General features: G+C 38.4%; 1 protein-coding gene across 1 annotated transcript in view; it reads left to right on the forward strand.

The window, feature by feature from the left end:
- The window catches only part of cntn3a.2 (contactin 3a, tandem duplicate 2), a 220,099-nt gene that overhangs the window by 23,964 nt on the left and 170,287 nt on the right, over positions 1 to 25,848 (forward strand). The window contains exons 2-3 of the mRNA XM_061976496.1: positions 11,964 to 12,103; positions 17,238 to 17,373. Coding sequence (XP_061832480.1) covers positions 12,049 to 12,103; positions 17,238 to 17,373 — 191 coding nt within the window. The 5' untranslated portion in view covers positions 11,964 to 12,048. The remainder of the gene's footprint in view (positions 1 to 11,963; positions 12,104 to 17,237; positions 17,374 to 25,848) is intronic.

A 25,848-nucleotide genomic window follows, 5' to 3' on the forward strand; every position in this document is an offset into this window, starting at 1 on the left:
AACGGGTAGACTTAGACTTAGACTAAGACAAATTTTATTGATCCGCGAGGGAAATTGTTCCACACAGTAGCTCAGTTAAAAAGGATGGAAAGGGTAAGAATGGAAAGGATAATGCGGGTACAAAGTAGACTAAAAATATACCATAGTAGCAATATACAATATAACATATATGTAATATTTACATATTATATATACAGTATATAATGTATACTGATACATCATATTATATATATATATATATATATATATATATATATATATATATATATATATATATATATATATATATATTATTTCTTATTATTATTTTTTTCATAGTATTTTTATTGTCAGTTTTCTTAATACAAACCTTACACATATAATAAAGTAAATTAATAAAGTAAATAAACAAAATATGAAAAAAAAAAATAATGAATGAAAATAAGTTTTTTTCACAGAATATAACATGTAAAAACTAAATACATACAAAGAAGCTTAACATATCAGTTGAAAATCCACTTTCAATCACATCAAGTATGCCAAAATATATACTTCTTAGGCGGGTTAGGGTTATTGACTACAGTTTCAGGTATTCCAAAATAAGTCTCCACACATCACAAAAGTTATTTAAATAACCAGAAATCTCATATCTAAGTTTTTCAATGTGGATGATTCCCACTAGCTCCCTCAACCAGGCTTCAAACTTAGGTGGTGAGTCAGATTTCCACACTCTCAAAACGCATCTCTTTGCTATGACCATACCATAGGCCACCACTGTGCACTGCTAACATTCCGACCCATCTTGCCTAGTGTTAGAAATGACAAGCAAAGCAGTTTCAGGGTCAGGATATATTTTTTTATATTTTTATATAATATATACAATATATAACAATACAGTATATAAGGGTAGGTCTGTAAAACAAAATGTATGCAACATGTTTACCAAAATTCCACCATTAGGTGTTATGTAGACCACAAGGGAGTTGTTTTACAAGTGGAAAAAAAAACATAAAGTGACCCCTTTTAAAGTAGGTTTTTTTTACGCCCCTGATCCACTGCATTTATACCTGTAATGGACCATAGGTACACTATAACACCGAAACTTAAGATTTAGATTAATTTAGATTTACTACATTTTCTTTCTTGTTTGTGTAGACAGGCACGTGTACATGTCAACAATACGTTTGCATCAACAGGGTAATCTATTGTGTCTGTTAGGGCTGCAAATATCAGATTAATAAGGGATTTGTATCTGCATTTGCAAGAATTCTAATCAGAAGATATCCATGCATGTCCTTCTCTTTATGCTGCTGTGACCCATATCCGAATTGTGCCGCTTGAGAGGAAAACATCAAAATTGTGTCATTTAACCGTGTAGTGGGTCAAGAGAAACAGAGGTGGGTGGGGGGTATGCACTACGGTCGTGGTTGGATAGTGTCAACTGTGTATCTATATTTGCGTTAATAACATGACTCACCTCTAGCTCTCTTTGTAACACTGGCAATCCACTTCAACACACTTTCCTATTTATAGTACAAGCGTTACATTTTATTTTATGGCCTTTGCCAAATAATGCCTTTTATTGCTGATCACAAACGCCGATCCCCTCTGGCTGATACTATTAATCTTTAGTTCACCGGCTGACATGCGGCTAACCGCTAATTATGTGTCTTCGTACACTGTGTGGGGCTATCGCTAACCACCTCAGTTGTGGCAAAAACAATGCTTTATTGCTTTATTATTATTACTGGAGGATTGACTTTGTTTTTCTGAAACAAGTGTATGTAATAAACTAGACTAGTAGGAAGTACTGTCAATAACATTCATCATAAAAAAATGAAAAAAATTAACATACATGTGATCATTACTGGTATTGGTATCAGCCGATCTCTCATTAAACCCTGATTGCAACATTCCTACTTAAAATATTTGTTTTGTATTCATAAGCGGTAGCAAATGGATGAATGGATGGATGTTTATCCCCACAAGAGGGGGTAGAACCAGCAACATCAGGTAACATCTAACACAGTGGTTCTTAACCTAGTTGGAGATACCGAACCCCACCAGTTTCAAATGCGCATTCACCAAACCCTTCTTTAGTGAAAAATAAAATGTTTTTTTTTCAAATTCAAGACAAATGTATATGTTTTTGGTAACACTTTAGTATGGGCAACATATTCTAAGTAACAAAGACTTAATTTAGAGTTTTTTGGACACTAGGGGAACATATTCTAAGTAACAAAGACTTCATTTAGAGTTATTTGGTTCGGATTAGGGTTAGGGGTTAGGGTTATAATAAGGCCATGCCGAATAAGGCATTAATAAGTACTTAATTATGACTAGTTAAGAGCCAGTATGTTACTAATTTGCATGTTAATAAGCAACTAATTAATGGTGAATATGTTCCCCATACTAAAGTGTTACCATGTTTTTTTACTGGTGCACAAAATGAACCGTGCATGAACATCACCTTGTTCAAAGAACAAAACCAATACAGTGCAACAACAAATTACACACCTGCAAATCAGTCAGCTGTTGTCGTATCCGTAATACGCCGATAGGGAGAAGTTTTTATTTACACGATGAGTCGGGCGTGTTTTGACCTCCGCCGGACCCCTAGGGTTCGATCGAACCCAGGTTAAGAACCACTGATCTAACAGCACGGAACTCTTGGCAACACCTGCATTTTGAGCCTATAGCAGATCAAATGTATATTGCAGGTCAACGTCAAACTCACTAGCATCCCACCATGCATACATTAATGCTGATTAGGTGTTACAGTAAAAGTTAACTGTTCATGCAATGCTTCAACAGAAACTAAACTTACAATATTTGCAAGAGATTCTCAAAAGTTAAAGTTAAATGGAGAAAAAAAAACAGAGATGAATCCTACATTAGCGGACCTATCGGCAGTTTCCATTCCCTTAAGGATAAACAGAACTGTTGTCCAGTTGTTATATTTTGTTTCCTTGCACTTCTGAGTCTCGTTTTCAAGTATGTAGTCGGTTCAGTTTGGGTGTTGCATAGACAGGAAGAAGTGTGTTGTGCCCAGCAAAGTGTTTTCCTCTTAGTATTGTACTTATTTAAATTCAGCTGTTTGATTGTAATGTGAATTTATTTGTTTATTTTATTGTCTTATTGTGAAGTGTCGAAATTGCCCTATAAAATTGTTAATTAGCATCCAACTAGCACATGTTTTATCAGTGCTGTCAAATGATTTAGTTTTTTTAATCAGATTAATCCCATTTTGAAATTTGCATTAATTATGATGATTATTTGCTTGCATGATTAAAATTTGCTGAAGAAAAAAACACATATATTTTTACACAAATGCAATTTTATTGTCAGAATGTCATCCAGGAACATGTTTAACCATTACTTGAAAGCATATCATGTATTTGCACAAAACTTAGTAAAAGTTTTATCTAAAGTTCTTTCAGGCTATATTTCGGAGTGAAATTTGCCAGCGAGCACATCGGTTGGAGTCTCATTTTTCTACTGACAAATGCATTGAATTGATCACTGACCATATAGCGGTTAAGGCAGGGGTCGGTAATCCAAAATGTTGAAAGAGCCAATATACAAAAAAAAAAAATCTGTCTGGAGCCACAAAAATGTTAAAGCCTTATATTAGTCTTATATTGAAGGCAACACACGATGTTGCTGTTTAATATTCATTCTAAACATTTTTGCAACATTGGAAAACATTAGTAAAACAGAAGCTTCTCAGAGTGTGAGATTATTCCTGGAAGATACTGGCTTAGAATGGCCAAAGGTATAGTTGTGTGTGTCCAAGTTAAAGTAAACGGTGGCCTGTCTTCTTCTAATAAGAGTAAACAAACAACTTGATTGATTGATTGAAACTTTTATAAGTAGATTGCAGAGTACAGTACATATTCCGTACAATTGACCACTAAATGGTAACACCCGAATACGTTTTTCAACTTGTTTAAGTCGGGGTCTACGTTAATCAATTCATGGTAAATTATTAACTATTAGTTGTTATTAAATGCAGCCAATATTATACACAGAAAATGTGTCATGAGACATGCAAATATAAATTAAATACACAGAGGACACAAGTAAAATAAATTAAATAATCACAAATATACCTACAAACAAGGCGTAATGATGCAATATGTACATACAGCTAGCCTAAATAGCTTGTTCGCATCGATTAGCTTGCAGTCATGCAGTGACCAAATATGCCTGACTAGTACTCCACAAAAGTCAATGACATCAACAAAGTTCACCTTTGTGCATTCATGCACAGCATAACACATTTGGTGGACAAAATGTGACAAAGGAGTGGCATTAAACACGTCTTTCTGTGGCAGTGTTGGAGAAAGTTATACATGTAAACAAACTATGATGCGTTCAAGGTCCGCCAAAATTAGTAGGACAAAACAGTGCTCGACAAATAGTCTCATCAGTGAAGCATGTTTAACATAAACAGTGGGATTTCTAACAATTAGGAAGGTTTGTGTCATGTTTCTCCTACAGAAACCATATTAAAACAAAAAAATATTTTCCCCCCCATCTTTTCCATTTTAATTTTTGGCCCTAGAGCCGCGGGTTTGCCGAACCTCGGGTTAAGATAAAAGAGCTTGTACGGTCAAAATTAATTGTGTGATTAATCTAAGCATGTTCATGATAGATGCAATAGTTTTTCGTTATTAATTACATGAGTTAAGTCGTTAATTTTGACAGCCTTAGTTGTATTGCATTTATTCTATGTTAAAGGCCTACTGAAATGCGATTTTCTTATTTAAACGGGGATAGCAGGTCCATTTTATGTGTCATACTTGATCATTTCGCGATATTGCCATATTTTTGCTGAAAGGATTTAGTAGAGAACATCGACGATAAAGTTTGCAACTTTTGGTCGCTGATAAAAAAGCCTTGCCTCTACCGGAAGTAGCAGACGAGTAGCGTGACGTCACAGGTTGTGGAGCTCCTCACATCTGCACATTGTTTACAATCATGGCCACCAGCAGCGAGAGCGATTCTGACCGAGAAAGCGACGATTTCCCCATTTATTTGAGCGAGGATGAAAGATTCGTGGATGAGGAAAGTGAGAGTGAAGGACTAGAGGGCAGTGGGAGCGATTCAGATAGGGAAGATGCTGTGAGAGGCGGGTGGGACTTGATATGACTTGCCGACTTGAAGCATATTTTAAGATGGGAGTTTGCACTGAAGAGGACGTCGTGTTTGCGTTATCCGCTTGGCTTAATAAGCATTTAAACAGCTGTCCTTCAGCTTTATTCCATGAGTAAGTTATCAATGTTTCATTAATTTGCTGTTGTTTCCTTTCTTGAGTGCAATAGCTTTGAGAAAACTATTGCATTAAGATGAGTTATCAGCCCTTAAAGTGAGCCAACACATTTGAACATTTCTGCTGTGGACTGTGGTGTCATAAATACGTCACGGTTAATTAGATAAAAAATAAATAAAAAAGGATTATATTATAATATGGATGGACGAGTTTATCCGGCCCGCAAGATGAGTTTGCTAAGTATAAAGATTAGCTGTTTTTTGATGAAAGAAACTGCTGTTTTTAATTGTGTCCACTGGATGTCGCAATAGCATATACTTGCCAACCCTCCCGGATTTTCCGGGAGACTCCCGAAATTCAGCCCTCTCCCAAAAACCTCCCGGGACAAATTTTCTCCCGAAAATCTCCCGAAATTCAGGCGGACTCAGGTCCATGCGGACCTGAGTCCGCTAATCCACAAAATAAACAGCGTACCTGCCCAATCACGTTATAACTGTAGAATGATGGAGGGCGAGTTCTTGGTTTCTTATGTGGGTTTATTGTTAGGCAGTTTCATTAACGTCCTCCCAGCGCGGTAACAACACACAACAACAGCAGTCACGTTTTTGTCTACCGTAAAGCAGTTCGTCTTCCGTAAACAGCAATGTTGTGACACTCTTAAAGAGGACAATACTGCCATCTAGTGCATTTGATGAAAGCACTTTTGTGCGTGCCACACAGCAATGCATCGTCAGAGAGGGTGTTCAGCATGGTTCGAAAAATAGTGACAGAGAATAGAACAAGGATGGACAATTCAACCCTTAACTCAACAATGAGTAGATGAGTGTTATGTGTGTGTACATGTGTAAATAAATGAACACTGAAATTCAAGTATTTATTTTATATATATATATATATATATATATATATATATATATATATATATATATATATATATATATATATATATATATATATATATATATATATATATATATATATATATATATATATATATTAGAGATGCGCGGTTTGCGGGCACAACCGCGGAGTCCGCGGATTATCCGCGTATCGGGCGGATGAAATTTAAAAAAATTAGATTTTATCCGCGGGTCGGGTCGGGTGGTTGAAATAAAAAAAAATTAGATTTTAAATAGATTCAGGCGGGTGGCAGTTAAACCAATTCGGAAATATATATACATAGTTAAATGTTGTTACCCACATACGAAAAACGAGCAGGCACCTGCAGCATATGCCACAACAGAAAAAAAAAAAAAAAAGAGATGGACACTTTTACGGAGCGGAGAAGGGACGCCTCGCCGGGGTCCGGGACCGAGGCCCCTTCCCCCGAGAGGGCCCCACCGGGAGCCGTAGCTGAGGCGATCAGCGAGAAGGGCCCGACGCACGTCCAGGGTCACCACCGCGCCCACCGCACCGACACCCCGCCTCGTCCGCCTTCGCCGCGGCCGGCGTCACGCGCAGCAGGTAAGCAGCTTACCTGCCCGCCACCTAGGGTGACCAGGTGTCTGGATTTAGGCCGGACAGTCCGGATTTTTAATGCCCTGTCCGGCGTCCGGCGCAGCTTCAAGCCGGACACGTATTTGTCCTCCTTTTTGAGGCACTAGGCTTGAAGAGCGGAGTTTTTTCATCTTTGCTGGGCTGCAGCGCGATAGCCAATCAAAGACCGTAAAAAATGCCCCCAACGCAGTAACGTATCAAATGATTGGCTAAGAGCTGTGTCGGATACAAATCTGCTTATCATTGGTTAAAAAAGTAAACAAGGGTCCATGTGCTGCTGCGGCATAACATTGACAGAAAGTTAGCATCATGCCAAAACGCAAGACCTCGTTTAATTCTGAATGGATAAAAGAGCACGAATTTATAACGAAAAGCAGTCGAGACTCATTCCATGGCTTCTGCACACTTTGTCGATGTGATGTCGACGTAAGTAGTCAGGGGAAAGCTGCAATTGAACGGCATGCGGGTACGGATAAACATAAAAGTAATAAACATGTGGCAGGTACCTCTTCAATGAGAAAATTTTTTCATGAAGTTTCGTCGCCCCTGGATGACAAGATAACTGCTGCGGAGCTGTGCAAGGTGTACCATGCTGTAAAGCAGTGGTTCTCAAATGGTACCCTGGGGGTATGTAATGTAATGTAAGTTCATAAACTGAACATCAAATTAAGTAGGCTATTCCATTCATTATCATAAACCCAGAGTTTCCCCCATGCCATGATGGTTTGACCCTCACTAAAATGTCTGTCAAAAAGAACTGTGAAAAGAAATGCAACAATGCAATATTCAGTGTTGACAGCTAGATTTTTTTGTAGACATGTTCCATAAATATTGATGTTAAAGATTTCTTTTTTTGTGAAGAAATGTTTAGAATTAAGTTCCTGAATCCAGGTGGATCTCTATTACAATCCCCAAAGAGGGCACTTTAAGTTGATGATTACTTCTATGTGTAGAAATCTTTATTTATAATTGAATCACTTGTTTATTTTTCAACAAGGTTTTAGTTATTTTACATATTTTTTTCCAAATAGTTTAAGAAAGACCACTACAAATGAGCAATATTTTTGCACTGTTATACAATTTAATAAATCAGAAACTGATGACATAGTGCTGTATCTTACTTCTTTTATCTCTTTTTTTCAACCAAAAATGCTTTGCTCTGATTAGGGGGCACTTGAATTAAAAAAATGTTCACAGGGGGTACATCACTGAAAAAAGGTTGAGAACCACTGCTGTAAAGCATCACCAGTCCTACAGAAGTTTAGACTGCGGCATGAAAGTGGACCGGGAGATTTTCAGTGACTATCCCACAGCTAAAGGGATGGCCTGTGGCCGAACAAAAGCCAAGGCATTGTGCGAGAACGTCATCGCTCACTATTCGGTACAGGAACATACCGACTACATAAAAGAAAACAACCTACCCTTTTCCGTAGCAACCGACGCCTCAAATAAAGGAACAAACAAGTGTTTTCCCATTGTGGTAAGGTATTTTCACTTTGATGAAGGCATCCAACATGTCCTGTTGGATTTTTATAGTGACAGCAAAACGTCAGAAGCCATAACAAACCAGCTGCTGGCAAAACTTGAGATGTCTGACTTAGAGGTGAAAAACATGTCTGCATATGCAGCAGACAATTGTGGCAAACATAACAGTGTATCAGAAGCTGAAACTGAGCCAAAAAGATGTGCTCCCTGCAAACTGTTTGGCCCATATTCTGCATAACGCAACCAGATATGCAGCAAGCAGCCTTGATGTTGATGTGGAAAAATTTTTGTGGCATTTTTTTTAAATTATATATGTTAACTACATTTAAGTCCACACATGTTATGCTTTGTGGCACTCTGCACTTGAAAAGATTCATCTCAGTGGTCACTTTTTGAACACCACAATGTATTGAATAAATACAAATACTGTTAACAAACACTTGACTTTAATATTTTTTCCTATTCAGCCAGGCCCGGCCCTAACCAATCTGGCGCCCTAGGCAAGATTTTAGGTGGCGCCCCCCCCCCCTCACAAGAAACCGAATAGCTTTATCTTTGACCTTTTTTTTTTTACTTACAACTATACCTAATATATAAAGGGGTGGACAAGTGACTATTACCTGCAGGGCAAACATTAGCTAACCAGAAGGCAATAACAATGTAAACAAAAACACCTGCTTAAAAGATCTAATACCTGAGGAATGTAAGGTGGGAGTACAGTAATTACCTAACATTACATTATTACTTTCCATAACAATGTAGCCCCCTCCACAATATTAACCCGACGTTAAAACAGAACTAGCTATTTATTGATTAGCAATTGCCGAATCATGTAACATTAGCTTAATGCTAACAAGCCAGGTTACTATCACATTCTGTAACAGACAAATAATTTCATGTAGGCTAACGTTACCTACCTGCTACCTCTGTCTTTTCTCGTTTCTACTTCTCTTCTTTTCTCTTTTTTCTTCCTTGGGCACCTGACAGTTTTGGCCGTTTTGACATCTTGTGTTGATTTTTTGATGTGGTGACGTCCAAAAAGAGTCATGATACGGGAAAGGAGGGGGGGGGGTAATGTTGTAACAAATAATATTTCTATTAAATAGGCTTTACTTTGCATTTTAATTAACGTGGGATTATTTTTTTGTATTTAGAAATAATAGTACCAACTTTCTTTCTTTTTTTTTTTTTCTCCAACATTTGTGGCACTGGCGTGGCGCCCCCTGATGGACGGCGCCCTTAGCATTTGCCTATACGGCCTATGCCACGGGCCGGCCCTGTATTCAGCCACACAAACATCATCTTTAAACCACTCAAAATTGTACTATAAATAAGAGTATACCAGAGTCCTATGTACACCATAGTAATTTATTGATATGCCGCATAATGTCCTTCTTTTTGGTGTCATGGAAATGGTCACCCTACCGCCACCCCCGTGGCCGGGGGCTCGTAACAGGGGTCACTCCGCGCGCTCCGCCCGCGCAGCTTACCTGCCCGCCACCCCTGTTGCCGGGGGCGCGTAACAGGGGTCACTCCGCGCGCAGTGCGCTCACGAAAGGGGTGGGGCTCACCCTGGTTGATATAGACAGCAGCTAGGACGGTGGCCATGGAAGTTGGAACCCGCTAAGGAGTGTGTAACAACCCACCTGCCGAATCAACTAGCCCTGAAAATGGATGGCGCTGGAGCGTCGGGCTCATACCCGGCCGTCGCCGGCAGCGAGACGCGCTTGGAGGTGCGCTCAGCGCGGCTCCCATATGATTGCGCACTGGTGTGCGTCTGGGTCGTGACAGCGTGGCACGCGAATGTCTGTGCTGCATTGGATCAGTCTCCTTTCTTTAACAGGCAAAAGCTTTATAACCTCACTAATGCCTTGCATCGTCTATATTAGATATATAACAACGGGCGGGTGCGGGCGGATGCGGTTCTGATCAAATGTTAGATCGGGTGGATTGCGGATGGTTGACGACTTTCTGATGCAGTTGCGGATGAAATAATTGCCTATCCGCGCATCTCTAATATATATATATATATATATATATATATATATATATATATATATATATATATATATATATATAAAATAAAATAAATTATATTTATAGCTAGAATTCACTGAAAGTCAACTATTTCATATATATATATATATATATATATATATATATATATATATATATATATATATATATATATATATATATATATATATATATATATATATATGAAATACTTGACTTAGTAGTTCGTCAAGTATTTCTTCACCTCACGTTTTACGTCTTCTGCTTCAAACGTGCCGTTATTTGGCACCCAATTGCCCCAAAATGTTTCTGTTGAAAAAGAGAAAAGTGAACACAGAGTGCAACTCAAACTTCTTGAATAGTTTCTACCTCTGTTTGTAGGATTAATACGTGGACCGGGAAGAGTTTGTATCTCTTTATTATTGAATCTTTTCAATCCCAGACAGGCTGTGACTGAGTTTGATTGCTTTGTAGATACACTGAGACAAAAGTGTAAGTTTATTGTGTTCTTCATTGTGTTTTTGAAACTAAATCATGTTTTTCCCTCTGAATTTTCAACTAACTTGAAGTGTTTTGTCAAGAGGAGTAATTGTGATTTGTACATTTTAAGAATGTGCTTGTTCAATTTTTTTTGCCAAAGTAAAACAAAGAAAACCATATGAAATTGTCTTTATTTTTAATTTATCATGCCATGATTTTTAAGTCCGGCCCACTTGGAAATAGATTTTCCCCCCGTGTGGCTCCGGAGCTATAATCAGTTTGACTCCCATGATCTAGCCCAGGGGTCGGCAACCCGCGGCTCTAGATAGCGCCGCCCTAGTGGCTCTCTGGAGCTTTTTCAAAAATGTATGAAAAATGGAAAAAGATGAGGGGAAAAAAAATAATTTTTTGTTTTCATATGGTTTCTGTAGGAGGACAAACATGACACAAACCTCCCTAATTGTTATAAAGCACACTGTTTATATTAAACATGCTTCACTGACTCAAGTATTTGGAGAGCACCGTTTTGTCCTACTAATTTTGGCGGTCCTTGAACTCACAGTAGTTTGTTTACATGTATAACTTTCTCCGACTTTCGAGGACGTGTTTTATGCCACTTCTTTTTCTGTCTAATTTTGTCCACCAAACTTTTAACGTTGTGCATGAATGCACAAAGGTGAGTTTTGTTGACGTTATTGACTTGTGTGGAGTGCTATCAGACATATTTGGTCACTGCAAGACTGCAAGCTAATCGATGCTAACATGCTATTTAGGCTAGCTATATGTACATATTGCATCATTATGCCTAATTTGTAGCTATATTTGAGGTCATTTAGTTTCCTTTAAGTCATCTCAATTCAATGTATATCTCATGACACACTATCTGTATGTAATATGGCTTTTAATTTGTTGCGGCTCCAGACAGATTTGTTTTTGTATTTTTGGTCCAATATGGCTCTTTCAACATTTTGGGTTGCCCTGATCTAGCCTTTACACATAATGCAGTGTGGCTGACTTATAATACTAAAAAAAAAATCATACTTGAAATATGAAATATAAGAAGATGCATCACTGTCATAATTTTCTTTTCTTGTTTTCATTATTATTTCAAATGTACGCTTGCCATCTGTGCTCCCTGATACAGGTTATTGAAACACGACTGTAAGCATCACATAAAAATGATTGGTCGTCGAGTTTGGCATTTTAAAGCAAAATTATCTTTTTGAAACAGGTCAAGCGCCCCTTCTCTACCCAGATCACGAGTGCCATTTCAAAGCTTATTGGATGAAAGTCTCATTTGTCCTTGGTTGCCAAAGATGACGTTGCCATGGAAACAGCTTCTACTGTTATCGATCATCGAGTGTTTGGCAGGTAAGTCGCACTTTTATTTTATCTATACTTTTACAAGAGTAATGACTCTCTCACATTTAGACATTTACGGGCGTGGGGGAGGATGCGGGGGAGATGAGAATCATGTCATTGCCAGTGAGGATGGGCTGGCTGGGTTATAAAGGGTAAAAAAAAAAGTCATCGGTATTGACTGTCTACTCACAACAGACACCCACGGCTCTTCATCCTCCTCCTTGTTCCATTTAGCTGATGAACAGACATTTGCTATTTTACACCTGTAATAATGGAAGCAGAACATTGAGAAACCAGCATTCTCCGTCATATTCACAACAATTTGCATATGCAGTACCTGTACCGTGAATAGTAACATAATACGACAACGTCTGTGAATCTTGATAGAGATAGTTTGCATTTTTCATCTCACTCCACCGTCAGTCAAGTATTTATTTAACTATGTTTACGATTGTGGCGAAAAAGTGATTTGTATCACATAAAAACGTGTACCACTATTTTGCACTTTGTACTTAAAGTACACATAGCGTCCAAATGACCGAAAATCCACTAAAAACTTCTCCTTATATATTTTTTTTGCCTTTTAAAATGAATCTGGTAGTCGGTTACCATAATATCAATAGTTTTTTGAGAAATCGGTATTTACTTGGAACGCCCCCTTTCTATCACTAGACTCGATTTGCCGCCCCTTATTCAATCAATCAATCAATGTTTATTTATATAGCCCTAAAACACAAGTGTCTCAAAGGGCTGCACAAGCCACAACGACATCTGCGGTAGAGAGCCCACATAAGGGCAAGGAAAAACTCACAACCCCAATAGGACGTCGGTGTGAATGACTATGAGAAACCTTGGAGAGGACCGCATATGTGGGTGACTACACCCCCCCTCCTCCTTTCTAGGGGGTGGGTCACCCCTAGAGGGGTTGGTGTGACGTCATGGACAGAAATAGAGCCCATTTCCCCCCAAAGACAGTATGGATTAAGACATGGAAAACTATTAATTTTATCACTTAATTGCATGTTTTTTTGCCATCATGGTCTACAGTTACTTCAAAACTAATATTAAAAGCATATAATATATATATATATATATATATATATATATATATATATATATATAAAAAAAAATATATATATATATATATGTCTTAATAAGGTTATCCAAAAAATAGTGCTCGATACCGTAGTAGAGCGCAATATATGTATGTGTGGGGAAAAAAATCACAAGACTACTTCATCTCTACAGGCCTGTTTCATGAGGGGGTTCCCTCAATCATCAGGAGATTGATGATTGAGGGAACCCCCTCATGAAACAGGCCTGTAGAGATGAAGTAGTCTTGTGATTTTTTTTCCCACACATACATATATATATATATATATATATATATATATATATATATATATATATATATATATATATATATATATATATATATATATATATATATACCGCATTTTTCGGAGTATAAGTCGCATTGGAGTATAATACCGAAAATGCATAATAAAGAAGGAAAATAACATATATAAATCGGTCAAACTATGAAAAAAACTGCGACTTATAGTCCGAAAAATACGGTAATCACCATTTTTCAACAGCACCTTGAAGAAAACATCAGTAGAAGAGGACACAAAAAATACCAACCGCTTACCTTATTTTTCTCTCGTTTTTGAGTGGCGGGTCTACTCCTCTTTTTTAATTTTTCCGCAGGTTCTGACTCAGTCTTTATTCCCTCGAGGGTGCTCCTGATTTCCGGAATCGCATTTGACTTGAGTCTTTTACCTTTCTTCCATCCAAACCCCAAACAAAACACTACCTTGTTTAGGAATCGTTAAAATGATTGATGCAAATTGCACTCTTCTCACTAAGTTTGTCCCATTTAGCCTGAGTCAATTTGACCGGAGAGGTCCATGCTTTCCTCATATTCATCAGTAGGCTGATGAACCCCCCCACCACACCCACCTTTTAGAGCTAAAAGTTGGCGTTCCAAAATGTGCTTAAACTTGTCAAAATAAACCTAAAATCCCTACTGTGTCTATTTTGGAGATTGTTTTACTTGTGGACATCTTTAGACCCAGAACTATGAAATAAGTGACAATGTTGTCAACATTTGAGGAGCCCTTTAAAAAACAGCTATTGAAATGTTACTTTGTGAATGCATTACAATATGATGGAGTACAAACCAAAATAATAAAAAACACAATCCACTACTATCTAAGACCTGAGCATTATCGTCTTTGCGAAGACATATTTTTTGATACAGTTAGTTTAGAGTTACATTTGTAGATGTGCTGTGCCTAATACTGTGTCCAATTCATGAATGTATTAATGACCACAAATTGAAAACAACAACATAAATATTTTAGTTGCAATTGCTGTGGTTGAACGCCTGACAATATGCAATGCCTGTGGTATAAATACAAATAACCTTTCAGACGCACTAATAGAAGCTTTCGCTCCAAAAACACGACATTTCAGAACCTGTGTACTTTCAGCCCATAGGGAACACGGTAAAAGAAAACTAGATGAAAAAATTGGTAATTAAATAAACGCCGCCAAATCTTTTTATTTCATTGAATGAAATGAATAAATGAAATGAGTTTATTTCGGTCATATAATCAACCATTTTGTGTGATCATTTTAACAGCACAGATTATACATATAAACAATCATACACATTCACACACTAAAAGAAAAGAAAAAGAATGACCGAAAAAGGAATAGGCTGAAGCTAAGGCTTATATTTGCCTATCCTATACATTCACTGAAAATTAGATTGCCTGGAGCATCAACGTTCAAAAAATCAATGGGATGAAAGTAATCGTTGCTATATTTTATAATTTACCATTATTTCACCTTTCAAGGCTTTCTTAAACCTTAACAAAGAACTACATGTCTTCAACTCATCACTGAGCTTGTTCCACCATTTAACTCCTAAAACTGAAATACATTTGTATTTTATATTTGTTCTTACTTTACATATTTCAAAAATCAATATCCCCCTTAAATTATAGTTTTCTCCTCTTAATTTAAATAACCTAAGAGTACAAGCTGGAAGGCTGTTGTTCTTTACTCAAAATATAATTTCCATTGTTTTTAAAAACACAATATCTGAACATTTCAACACATTAGCTTCATTCGTCATTAAAGTTTTTGCTTGATATTATATTATCTCATAATATTTTTGTTTGTTTGTATTTACACATGTAGTTATTTATTACTTTAGTTTTTTCATGTACAGGTATTTGTATTCCTCAATACCATGGGTGTCAAACTCTGGCCCGCGGGTCAAATTTGGCCCGCCGTGTAATTTCACTTGGCCCGTGAGGCGATATCAAATTAACCCTAGAGCTGGCCCGCCGATCATATACAGCGGTGGTGCCGCGGTACACCGCTAATTCTCATACTTGCCAAACCTCCCGGGAGACTCCCAAATTTCAGTGCCCCTCCCGAGAATTGTAACGTCCCCTTTTTCTTCCAGTCCAACGAGTGCTGGCCCAGTTACATAATATGTGCGGCTTTGGCACGCACACAGAAGTGAATACCAAGCATACTTGAACTTCAGCCATACAGGTTACACTGAGGATGCCAGTATAAAAAAACTTTAACATAGTTAGAAATATACGCCACACTGTGAATCCACACCAAACAAGAATGACAAACACATCTCGGGAGAACATCCGCACAGTAACACAACATAAACACAACAGAACAAATACCCAGAACCCTTTGCAGCACTAACTCTTCCGGCACGCTACAAGGTGGTGTGGGGGGGGTTTGGAAGTAGCGGGGGTGTATATTGTAGCGTCCCGGAAGAGTTAGTGCTGCAAAGGGTTCTGGGTATTTGTTCTGTTGTTTATTTTGTGTTACTGTGCGGATGTTCTCCCAAAATGTGTTTGTCATTCTTGTTTGGTGTGGATTCACAATGTGGCGTATATTTCTAACAATGTTAAAGTTGCTTATACGGCCACTCTCAGTGTAAACTGTATCGCTGTTGATGAAGTATGCGTTGCATTTACGTGTGTGTGCGTACAGAAGCCGCTCACATCTTGTGACTGGGCGGGCACGTTGTTAGAAGGGATGAAAAGCGGACGTGACGACAGCTCGTAGAGGACGTTAAAAGCAGTGCCTGTAAGGCACGCCCCCAAGACTGTGGAATATGAGATATAATGACTGATGAACACCTTTGTTCGATAATGAAGGTTGCCTCAGCTCAAAGCCTGAGCCCCGACATTAATGAACTAGCATCCAAGAAAAGATGGCAGGTATCTGGCTTGGGCACATCAGATTAGATCAGTGTGTTGCAAACTGAGCAGTTTAAAGTCCTGAATGGTTGGTTTATTCATTATTTTATTTTCAAATTTATTAGCCTGTGGAAAAAGTTAATGTTGATATTTACCTCAGAAGGCTGCAAATAGAAAAGAGGCATTCAATTGTTATTTAAATTGTATTTGATATGCCATTGATATTTTTGAATTATTATTATTATTATTTGAAACCCAATTTTGCATGTCACTATAAAGCTATATAAGCCTTGCTTGTTCAATATTTAATGCAAAACTTGTTTGGGTCCCTATTAAAAGGTTAATTTGTTCAACCTTGGCCCGCGGCTTTGTTCAGTTTTAAATTTTGGCCCACTCTGTATTTGAGTTTGACGCCCCTGCTCTATACTGTATTTCCTTCTTTGTATTTATTTTTAACATTTTAGTTGTTCTCTGTACTTCATCACGGCATACAGCAATCTATCTATTTCTACACATTATCTATCCTTTTTCTCGACCAATTACAAAATTGTTTCATGACTATTCAATCAAAGTCAATCAAAGTTTATTTATATAGCCCTAAATCACAAGTGTCTCAAAGGGCTGCACAAGCCACATCGACATCCTCGGCTCAGATCCCACATCAGGGCAAGAAAAAAACTCAACCCAATGGGATTACAATGAGAAACCTTGGAGGGGGCCGCAGATATGGGGCAGAGCAGAAAAGAGGCGGCAGATCAACTGGTCTAAAAGGGGGGTCTATTTAAAGAATGTACTAAGATCTGCTTCTTCCTATTCCTTTTCAAACACGTTGAATTGACCCATTGAGCATGAGTGGAAAAACTAAAATCATGACTGTCGACGTTCACTGCTCCCCACAGATAGTCTGGACAGTGGCTTGTACCACGGCCCAAGATGGAGGATGGAGCCAGGGGATCTTTTCATTCCAGTCGACTCCATAGAGGAAGAGGCCACTCTGACGTGCGACGCCAAGGGTACCCCGCCTCCTCAGTACAGGTAAAGGCATGGCTATTTTGTTGTATTTTCTACATAACAGGTTTAGTCCAAATCCTGTATAGAAACAGGATTAAAACACTTAGTTGAATGCTTCCTGCACTGCATCGTGGAGATGGTTCATCTACCCTCGTCTCGAGCGTGCCCAGAACCTAATTTGTGCTCTGTGCACCCAGGAATAATTTACAAGATAAGCTCAAATCACACATGCGATATTGAGATATTTCACAAAGGAATGTAATTATTTTAGACAGCCGTGTTTCTCCCTATCCTAACAACTCCTATTTTACCGTGCGACCTGTAATTGTAATAAATGAATGCGCTTTGTTTCTTTTCATCTGTTTTTCCCTTCACTTTTCCACTGCTGACAGTATATATTTTTTGCAGTCTTTGTCACAATATTGCTTTTTTTTCGATGCGTTAAACATAACCCCCTTTGGTATGCGGGGATGTTCATTTTCAGATAAAAAAAAACAAAAAAACCTGCCTTCTTTTGAGAACTGATAAAATATAGTTTACAGCGCAGACACACACACACTAAAACAAATTACTTGAAAATAGCAATTTAAGGAGGATGATACGAGTTCTGCATTCATTTCACAATTCATTAATTCTCTGTATTAGAATATGAATTTTATATTGACGATGATCTACTGCAGGGATTTTCAACTCAATTGTTTTGGGGGCCACATTTTCAGAAAGCTCAGGACAGAGGGGCCAGACTTCTCTCTTCACTATTAACATTTTGTATATTCCTGTGATCCAGTGTCCTATACAGTGGAAATATGACTTCTGATTTATTTATTTTGTCAAGAGTTTGACATTTCTGAGAAAAAAAAGGCCCTGTATACAGTGTAAAAAAAAATCTGTAGATTTTACTGTTAAAAAATGGCAGTTCAGTCACTAGAATTTTACCTTGAAATGTACTTTTTTTTTACACCAAATAATTTTAAACTGTACACTGTACCACAAATATTAATGTATTTAATATTTACTTAATTACTGTAGTATATGATTTTTTTTATTATTTATTTGTTCACTATTACGTTACAGAGGACAAGGAAATGGGATAAAATTGCTATGGTATGAAAAGGGGTAGGATTAAATAAGCTCAGCTTCTTCCTACTCCTTTTCGGACGTGCTGTAATGAAACAACTGGAAATGTTTGATGAATTACATTGTATTGTATATGCATGTTCGAAATAAACTGAAACTGAAACGGTTATTTTACAGTAAATTCTGACAAGTGAGCTACCATATTTTAACATGAAATCTGCAGACATTTTTGCAGCGAAATACTGTAAATTAAAAACGATACCACTGTCAGTTTTACTGTAAAATTCTGGCCACCGTGCTGACAGTTTTTAACCCAAAAATGTGCAGTGTTTTTAAAAAAAGAAAAACAGCATCGCTCTTATTTTTCGTCTGAACGGCCATTTTTTTACCCAACATTGTATAGTCGTTTTTACAGAAAAAATACTGTAAATTGAAAAACTGTACCACTGTCATTTTTACGGTAAAATTTTGGTGACTAAGCTGCCAGTCTTTTATCTAAAAATGTGTGTTTGTTTTTTACAATGCATTAGTGTAAATGAAAAAACAGTACCAAAGTAATTTTTACTGTAAAGTCCTGGCGACTGAGCAGACAGTTTTTTACTGTAAAATCTACAGTAATTTTGCAGTGCATACAACAGGAGCACTTTGCTGTTTTTAAGGTCGTACTGCAAAAAAAAAAGGTAGTTGAATAACATCTGTATGATTACGTTCTATAGTGTTTTTTCCTCAATCTGCTGCAAAAATGTTAGTTCTCACAAGTTTTTTGAGTAGAGTTTGGGTAGAGTTTGACCCAATGTGGTAGCTCAGGCTATCGAACTTGCGCCCCTATGCAAACATGAGCAAGTAAAACGTTTGTCAAACAAATTTAATTAGGAAACAACGGACCAAATGAAGCTGGGGGAAGGACAAGCGGTAGAAAATGGGGGCTAAAAAAAACAGAAGTTTTTAGACAGCTTATTTGCAAGAGTAAAAAGGCCAGGGCTCCCACCAGTTCAGTGTTATGGTGAGTTGTATTTTCCATGCACCTATTTTTGCTGTATTTATCTGCCAAAACGTGAAAATAATGCCTATACATTAACCCGATCCCTGATGCAAGAAAGGTTCGACTGCGGTGTTAAACCCTTACACCACTGCGGGTCCGTCTGAAGTTTCCCGTCATACAAACTGGTTCGTGTCGTCAAAAAGCTTGTAATAATAAAGACGAGGTCCTTCGGGATACCTCATGATTAGAGATGTCCGATAATATCGGCTGATAAATGCTTTAAAAAAAATGGTATCGGTTTCAAAGTTATCGGTATCGGTTTCAAAAAGTAAAATGTATGACTTTTTAAAACGCCGCTGTGTACACAAACGTAGGGAGAAGTACAGAGCGCCATTAAACCTTGGAGGCACTGCCTTTGCGTGCCGGCCCAGTCACATAATATCTACTGCTTTTTACACACACAAGCGAATGCAATGCTTACTTAGTCATCTGCCATACAGGTCACACTGAGGGTGGCCGTATAGACAACTTTAACACTGTTACAAATATGCGCCACACTGCGAACCCACACCAAACAAGAATGACAAACACATTTCGGGAGAACATCCGCACCGTAACACAACAGAACAAATACCCAGAAACCCCTTGCAGCACTAACTCTTCTAGGACGCTACAATATACACCCCTGCTACGCCCCCCCCCCCCAACCCCGCCCACCTGAACCTCTCTTGGACACCAACCTCAATCTCTCTGGGACATGCTCTCTCAGGGAGTGCATGTCCCAAATTCCAAGCTGCTGTTTTGAGGCAAGTTAAAAATAAAAATATATATGGCAGTGCCATGTTGGCATTTTTTTCCATAACTTGAGTTGATTTATTTTGGAAAACCTTGTTACTACAGCGTTTAACACATCAAAATTAGGCATAATACTGTGTTAATTCCACGACTGTATATATCGGTATCGGTTGATATCGGTATCGGTAATTAAGAGGTGGACAATATTGGGATATCGGATATCGGCAAAAAAGCCATTATCGGACATCTCTAGTCATGATAATGTCCAACCAAGCATTTCTTTTTAAATCACACTTTAACAAAGCCCCGGCACATAGGAGGACCCTTCGCTCCAGTCACGTCTCCATGTCTTTACTAATTCATATTGACTAACTTGCCACCAATCTGTGTCATGTCTTGCCAGATAGTATCTTAGAGACACGTGTAGAGCATCTTTAATGACCCAACTCCGCCAGACCCGTGCAGGTTTCCCAGACACTCGTTGTCTCCAAGCAGCACTGATTGTAAGCGTTGTTGTTTCATTGGGCATTGAATTACTGCAGCACAGATGAGCTGAATGATAGTAGCGCGGGTTATGTAGGCTCATTATATCTCCCTGCATGCCCGAGACCAGGTATCTCCATGTAGTGATTAAAGGTGAGCTGAGCACATTTTGACGTGGTGTCTTGTCAAGCTGGCTGTGCAGGATTCTGCATGCCCTCAGCACCTCTCTGCTTCATCTCTTGAAGTGTAAATGGGCTCCTATTGCTCCATCGCCCTGCATCCCTTTTCGTCTCTCTTCCTTTTCCTCTGACAGTCCTGTCGCTCAGGCAGCAAGATGAAGTTTCCACTGTAGGAACACTGCGGTAACAATTCTCTCAGTGGGGGGGCGAGGGGGGGGACGCGCAACGTGCACAGGAAGGCGTCTTAAAACCATGCGGAGTGAGTTTAAAAATACCGTCTAAAGTTGGCATGCTCAAAAGTCCTTTTTCATCCATCGTTATGTGTTATCAAATCTCAAAGGCACGGCGGCCCACAGGGACAAATCAACCAAAAACACACAAACACCTTATACAACTTTGGATGAGGAAAATGGTGCAAATTAACCCTCAGGGGACAATGGCTAACTTGTGTGTACTTTTAGTACATTTTCCGTATTTTTCTTAAACGGGATTTTTTTTCTCAGGATGGTTATTTGAACGTTCAATTGAACATGCTACTTTAATCCTTTGGAGGCCTTTTGATGAAATGTCAGAATTTTCAATTAGTATAAATATGGACAACTTGAAATAACTCATGTAAATCTGACAATATCTGATCAAAAAACCTTAAAAGTCATTTAATCAATAAATGAATCAAAGTTTATTTATATAGCCCTTAATCACAAGCAATGTTCCCTCTAAGGTGCGCGCCTGTGCAATTGCGCACTGCTCAAGCGTCTATGCCATGCACAAAATCAAATAAAAAAATAAGCGCATAACAATTTTCGACACGACACGGACACGACAGAGAAAACAGTTTTCGTCATCATTGTTCAAATATTGTAACATCTGTCGAGATGCTTTGAGGACATGAATTCCATCGACCACTTTACTGAGCAAAACTCTTTATTGTCGGCCATAAACACATCACCAAAACATTAGTAAAAAAAATTATATCTAGCAAAATTGGTCATTTTCTGCAGTACAAACCAGACCAAAACCAACTTTGTTATATCAACAGCAGCCACTCGCTCTTTCTCACTTGCGCCAACACATGCACATACTGTATGGCACTTAACCAGTGATGCGTTTACAGCCACACAAAAAGTCGGACAACTCCAACACCACACATAAAGTGTATTTCCAGGTCGTTACACTATGATTTACCAATCAAATGTGTGCTTATTCTAGTGTCATTTATTAAGAATCTTAATTTATAAATATTAATCGTGAAATGCTGTTAGTATATTAAATAAATACTAATAAAAAAATATTTTTTACAAACAGGAAGTTGCAGGAATGTACACATGATCCCCTGCTTACATCTCATTGTGCAACATGTGAATGTTTTAATGGAAACTAAATGCAATGTCTGAAAGGGGTACAAATTATTTCCAAACCAGGACCTCCACCCATACAAACAATACAAGTACACAGTTCATGAAAAACAATATTTTGTGTTATTGTCATTGTAAGTGGGCCTAAACACTTATATTAGAAAATAACCTCATGGAAATGACTGCTGTCATTTGATTATAATAATAAGAGCATGTTGTCTGTCTATCTGTGTTGGCCCTGCGATGAGGTGTACCGCGCCTTCCGCCCAAATGCAGCTGAGATAGGCTCCAGCACCCCCTGCCACCCCGAAAGGGACACGCGGTAGAAAATGGATGGATGGATGGAGATTGAACTCGTTATTTATTCAGGTTTGGAACAGGTGTGCTGCTGGTGTAGCCACAGTGTGCACGTCTGATGTTGCTCACATGGGCTCCACTGAATGCTCAGGGAGTTTTTGCGTTTGCTCACACACATGAAAAATTAGAGGGAACATTGATCACAAGTGTCTCAAAGGGCTGCACAAGATGAGTGGTCCACCCCGGGTCCCGACTTTGAACAGCTAGCGTCCTGGTAAAGTTCCTGCGGCGGAGCCGCTCCTCTTCATTATTAATCCGCGCCGCCAAGGCAGCTAATAAACTACATTTCTTCATACACTATTACTGGTGGCTGAAAAATTGCTTAAGTTTTTTTGCCCATCATTCATTGACTATCCTTATGTGAGACAAAAACACACATCTTTCTTTTTTCTCTGCTTTCTAAATAGTGAAAAACTGCTAGCATGAGGCGGCTAACAATACAGTTCATGTTCATAGGGATACGATATATTCCGTCTATAAAGCCCTCAAAAAACCTCCAACAATGCTGTATATACATGCTGTACGTACAGTATGTATATAATGTAGTAACAGGCACAAACATGATAACATGTAATTTTAACACTATTTTGATTATTTTAAGCATTGGCGGAACCTCTTTCCTGGGTGCATTAATTTCACAAAAACTACTACAAATAATAACAGTTTGTTGGAGCCAACGACGATATAAACAAATGCAGAGGATGAGCTACACGTTTTAGAAGCTAGGTGCTAAGTATATTGAGCTTGATTGATTGATTGATTGAGACTTTTATTAGTAGGTTGCACAGTGAAGTATATATTCCGTACAATTGACCACTAAATGGTAACACCCGAATAAGTTTTTCAACTTCGGTGTCCACTTAAATTGATTCATGATACAGATATATACTATCATATATACGATCATCATAATAAAGTCATCACACAAGATCATCACATTGAATTATTTGCATTATTTACAATCCGGTGTGTGGAGGGGGGCTGGGGTGGGGTGGGGGGGGGGGGGGGTTGCGGAGGGGGGCGGGGGTGCGGGTTTGGTTGTTATCATCAGTCATCAACAATTGAGAACAGAGAAATGGATATTGGAACAGTGTAGGTCTGACTCGGTAAGATATGGACAGCAAGTAGTGGGCAGAGAGAGAGAGAGAGAGAGAGAGAGAGAGAGAGAGAGAGAGAGAGAGAGAGAGAGAGAGAGAGAGAGAGAGAGAGAGAGAGAGAGAGAGAGAGAGAGAGAGAGAGAGAGAGAGAGAGCTCTAGTGAAACACATAGTACTGTATTTCTAAGTTGTCAACAAAAAAAACTCAACAAAATAATCACTTACGATGTTCATTTTCACAAGGATGCCAACTGATGGGATGTTTATTCATGCCAGAACAAGACTTGTGCTCCTTGTTTAAAGGATGAATCCATCATAATCGTCACTCCTCAGGTAAAATAAAATGTAAATAGAGTGCTGCTGACGGACTCCGGATGTTTTTTTTAGAGGCGAAATAGAGGACTCCCAATTACCTACGTGGTTCGTCGCCTCCTGCCTGCAATTTTTTATGATTAAGAAGGAAGACAAAAGAGAAAGACGTGTGTTCTTGTCTCACAAAAGGATTGTGAATGATGTGCAAAAGTTTTTTTTGAAAGTGCAGTTTCCCTTTAACATGACACACCGAGCAAGAGAGCAGGCAGAGAAAGGAAGCCATGCTGTCTTTCTTTAGTTTATTTCGAACATGAACACACTTACAGTATAATACATCACACAATTTCATATCATTTCACTTTACATCATGTCCGAAAAGGAGTAGGAAGAATGAAAGCTTATTTAATCCTACTCCTTTCCCACTTCAGAGCGTTTACAATTATATAGAATCATCTACTGACCTTTTTATATAATAAAATAACATCTGTGAATTAGTATACACAACAGTTTTGTAATATGTAATTAATTAATTCAGTCATTATTAACATACTGAGATGAAGAATATCTTATTCTCAATGAGGTTGAAAGTATTTCTCATAATTCTAACCCGCTAGTAGTGAAACAAGAAGAGAATAAGTGCTAAATGCATTTCACCATAGGTCTAGCTGGAACTAGGGTTGTACGGGACACCGGTAATAATTAAGTAGCGCGGTACAAATGAATTAAAAAAGGTACCATACTGCTTTTGATACAAACCCCGTTTCCATATGAGTTGGGAAATTGTGTTAGATGTAAATATAAACGGAATACAATGATTTGCAAATCCTTTTCAACCCATATTCAGTTGAATATGCTACAAAGACAACATATTTGATGTTCAAACTGATAAACATTTTTTTTTTGGCAAATAATCATTAACTTTAGAATTTGATGCCAGCAACACGTGACAAAGAAGTATGGGAAAGGTGGCAATAAATACTGATAAAGTTTAGGAATGCTCATCAAACACTTATTTGGAACATCCCACAGGTGTGCAGGCTTATTGGGAACAGGTGGGTGCCATGATTGGGTATAAAAACAGCTTCCCAAAAATGCTCAGTCTTTCACTAGAAAGGATGGGGCGAGGTACACCCCTTTGTCCATAACTGCGTGAGCAAATAGTGAAACAGTTTGAGAACAATGTTTCTCAAAGTGCAATTGCAAGAAATTTAGGGATTTCAACATCTTCGGTCCAAATAATCATCAAAAGGTTCAGAGAATCTGGAGAAATCACTCCACGTAAGCGTAATGGCCGGAAACCAACATTGAATGACCGTGACCTTCGATCCCTCAGACGGCACTGTATCAAAAACCGACTTCAATCTCTAAAGGATATCACCACATGGGCTCAGAAACACTTCAGAAAACCAATTTCACTAAATACAGTTGGTCGCTACATCTGTAAGTGCAAGTTAAAGCTCTACTATGCAAAGCAAAAGCCATTTATCAACAACATCCAGAAACATCGCCGGCTTCTCTGGGCCCGAGATCATCTAAGATGGACTCATGCAAAGTGGAAAAGTGGTCTGTGGTCTGACGAGTCCACATTTCAAATTGCTTTTGGAAATATTCGACATCGTGTCATCTGCACCAAAGGGGAAGCGAACCATCCAGACTGTTATCGACGCAAAGTTCAAAAGCCAGCATCTGTAATGGTATGGGGGTGCATTAGTGCCCAAGGCATGGGTAACTTACACATCTGTGAAGGCACCATTAATGCTGAAAGGTACATACAGGTTTTGGAACAACAAATGCTACCATCTAAGCGCCGTCTTTTTCATGGACGCCCCTGCTTATTTCAGCAAGACAATGCCAAGCCACATT

This window comes from Nerophis lumbriciformis, linkage group LG01 (assembly GCF_033978685.3).
Source record: "Nerophis lumbriciformis linkage group LG01, RoL_Nlum_v2.1, whole genome shotgun sequence".
NCBI lineage: Eukaryota > Metazoa > Chordata > Actinopteri > Syngnathiformes > Syngnathidae > Nerophis > Nerophis lumbriciformis.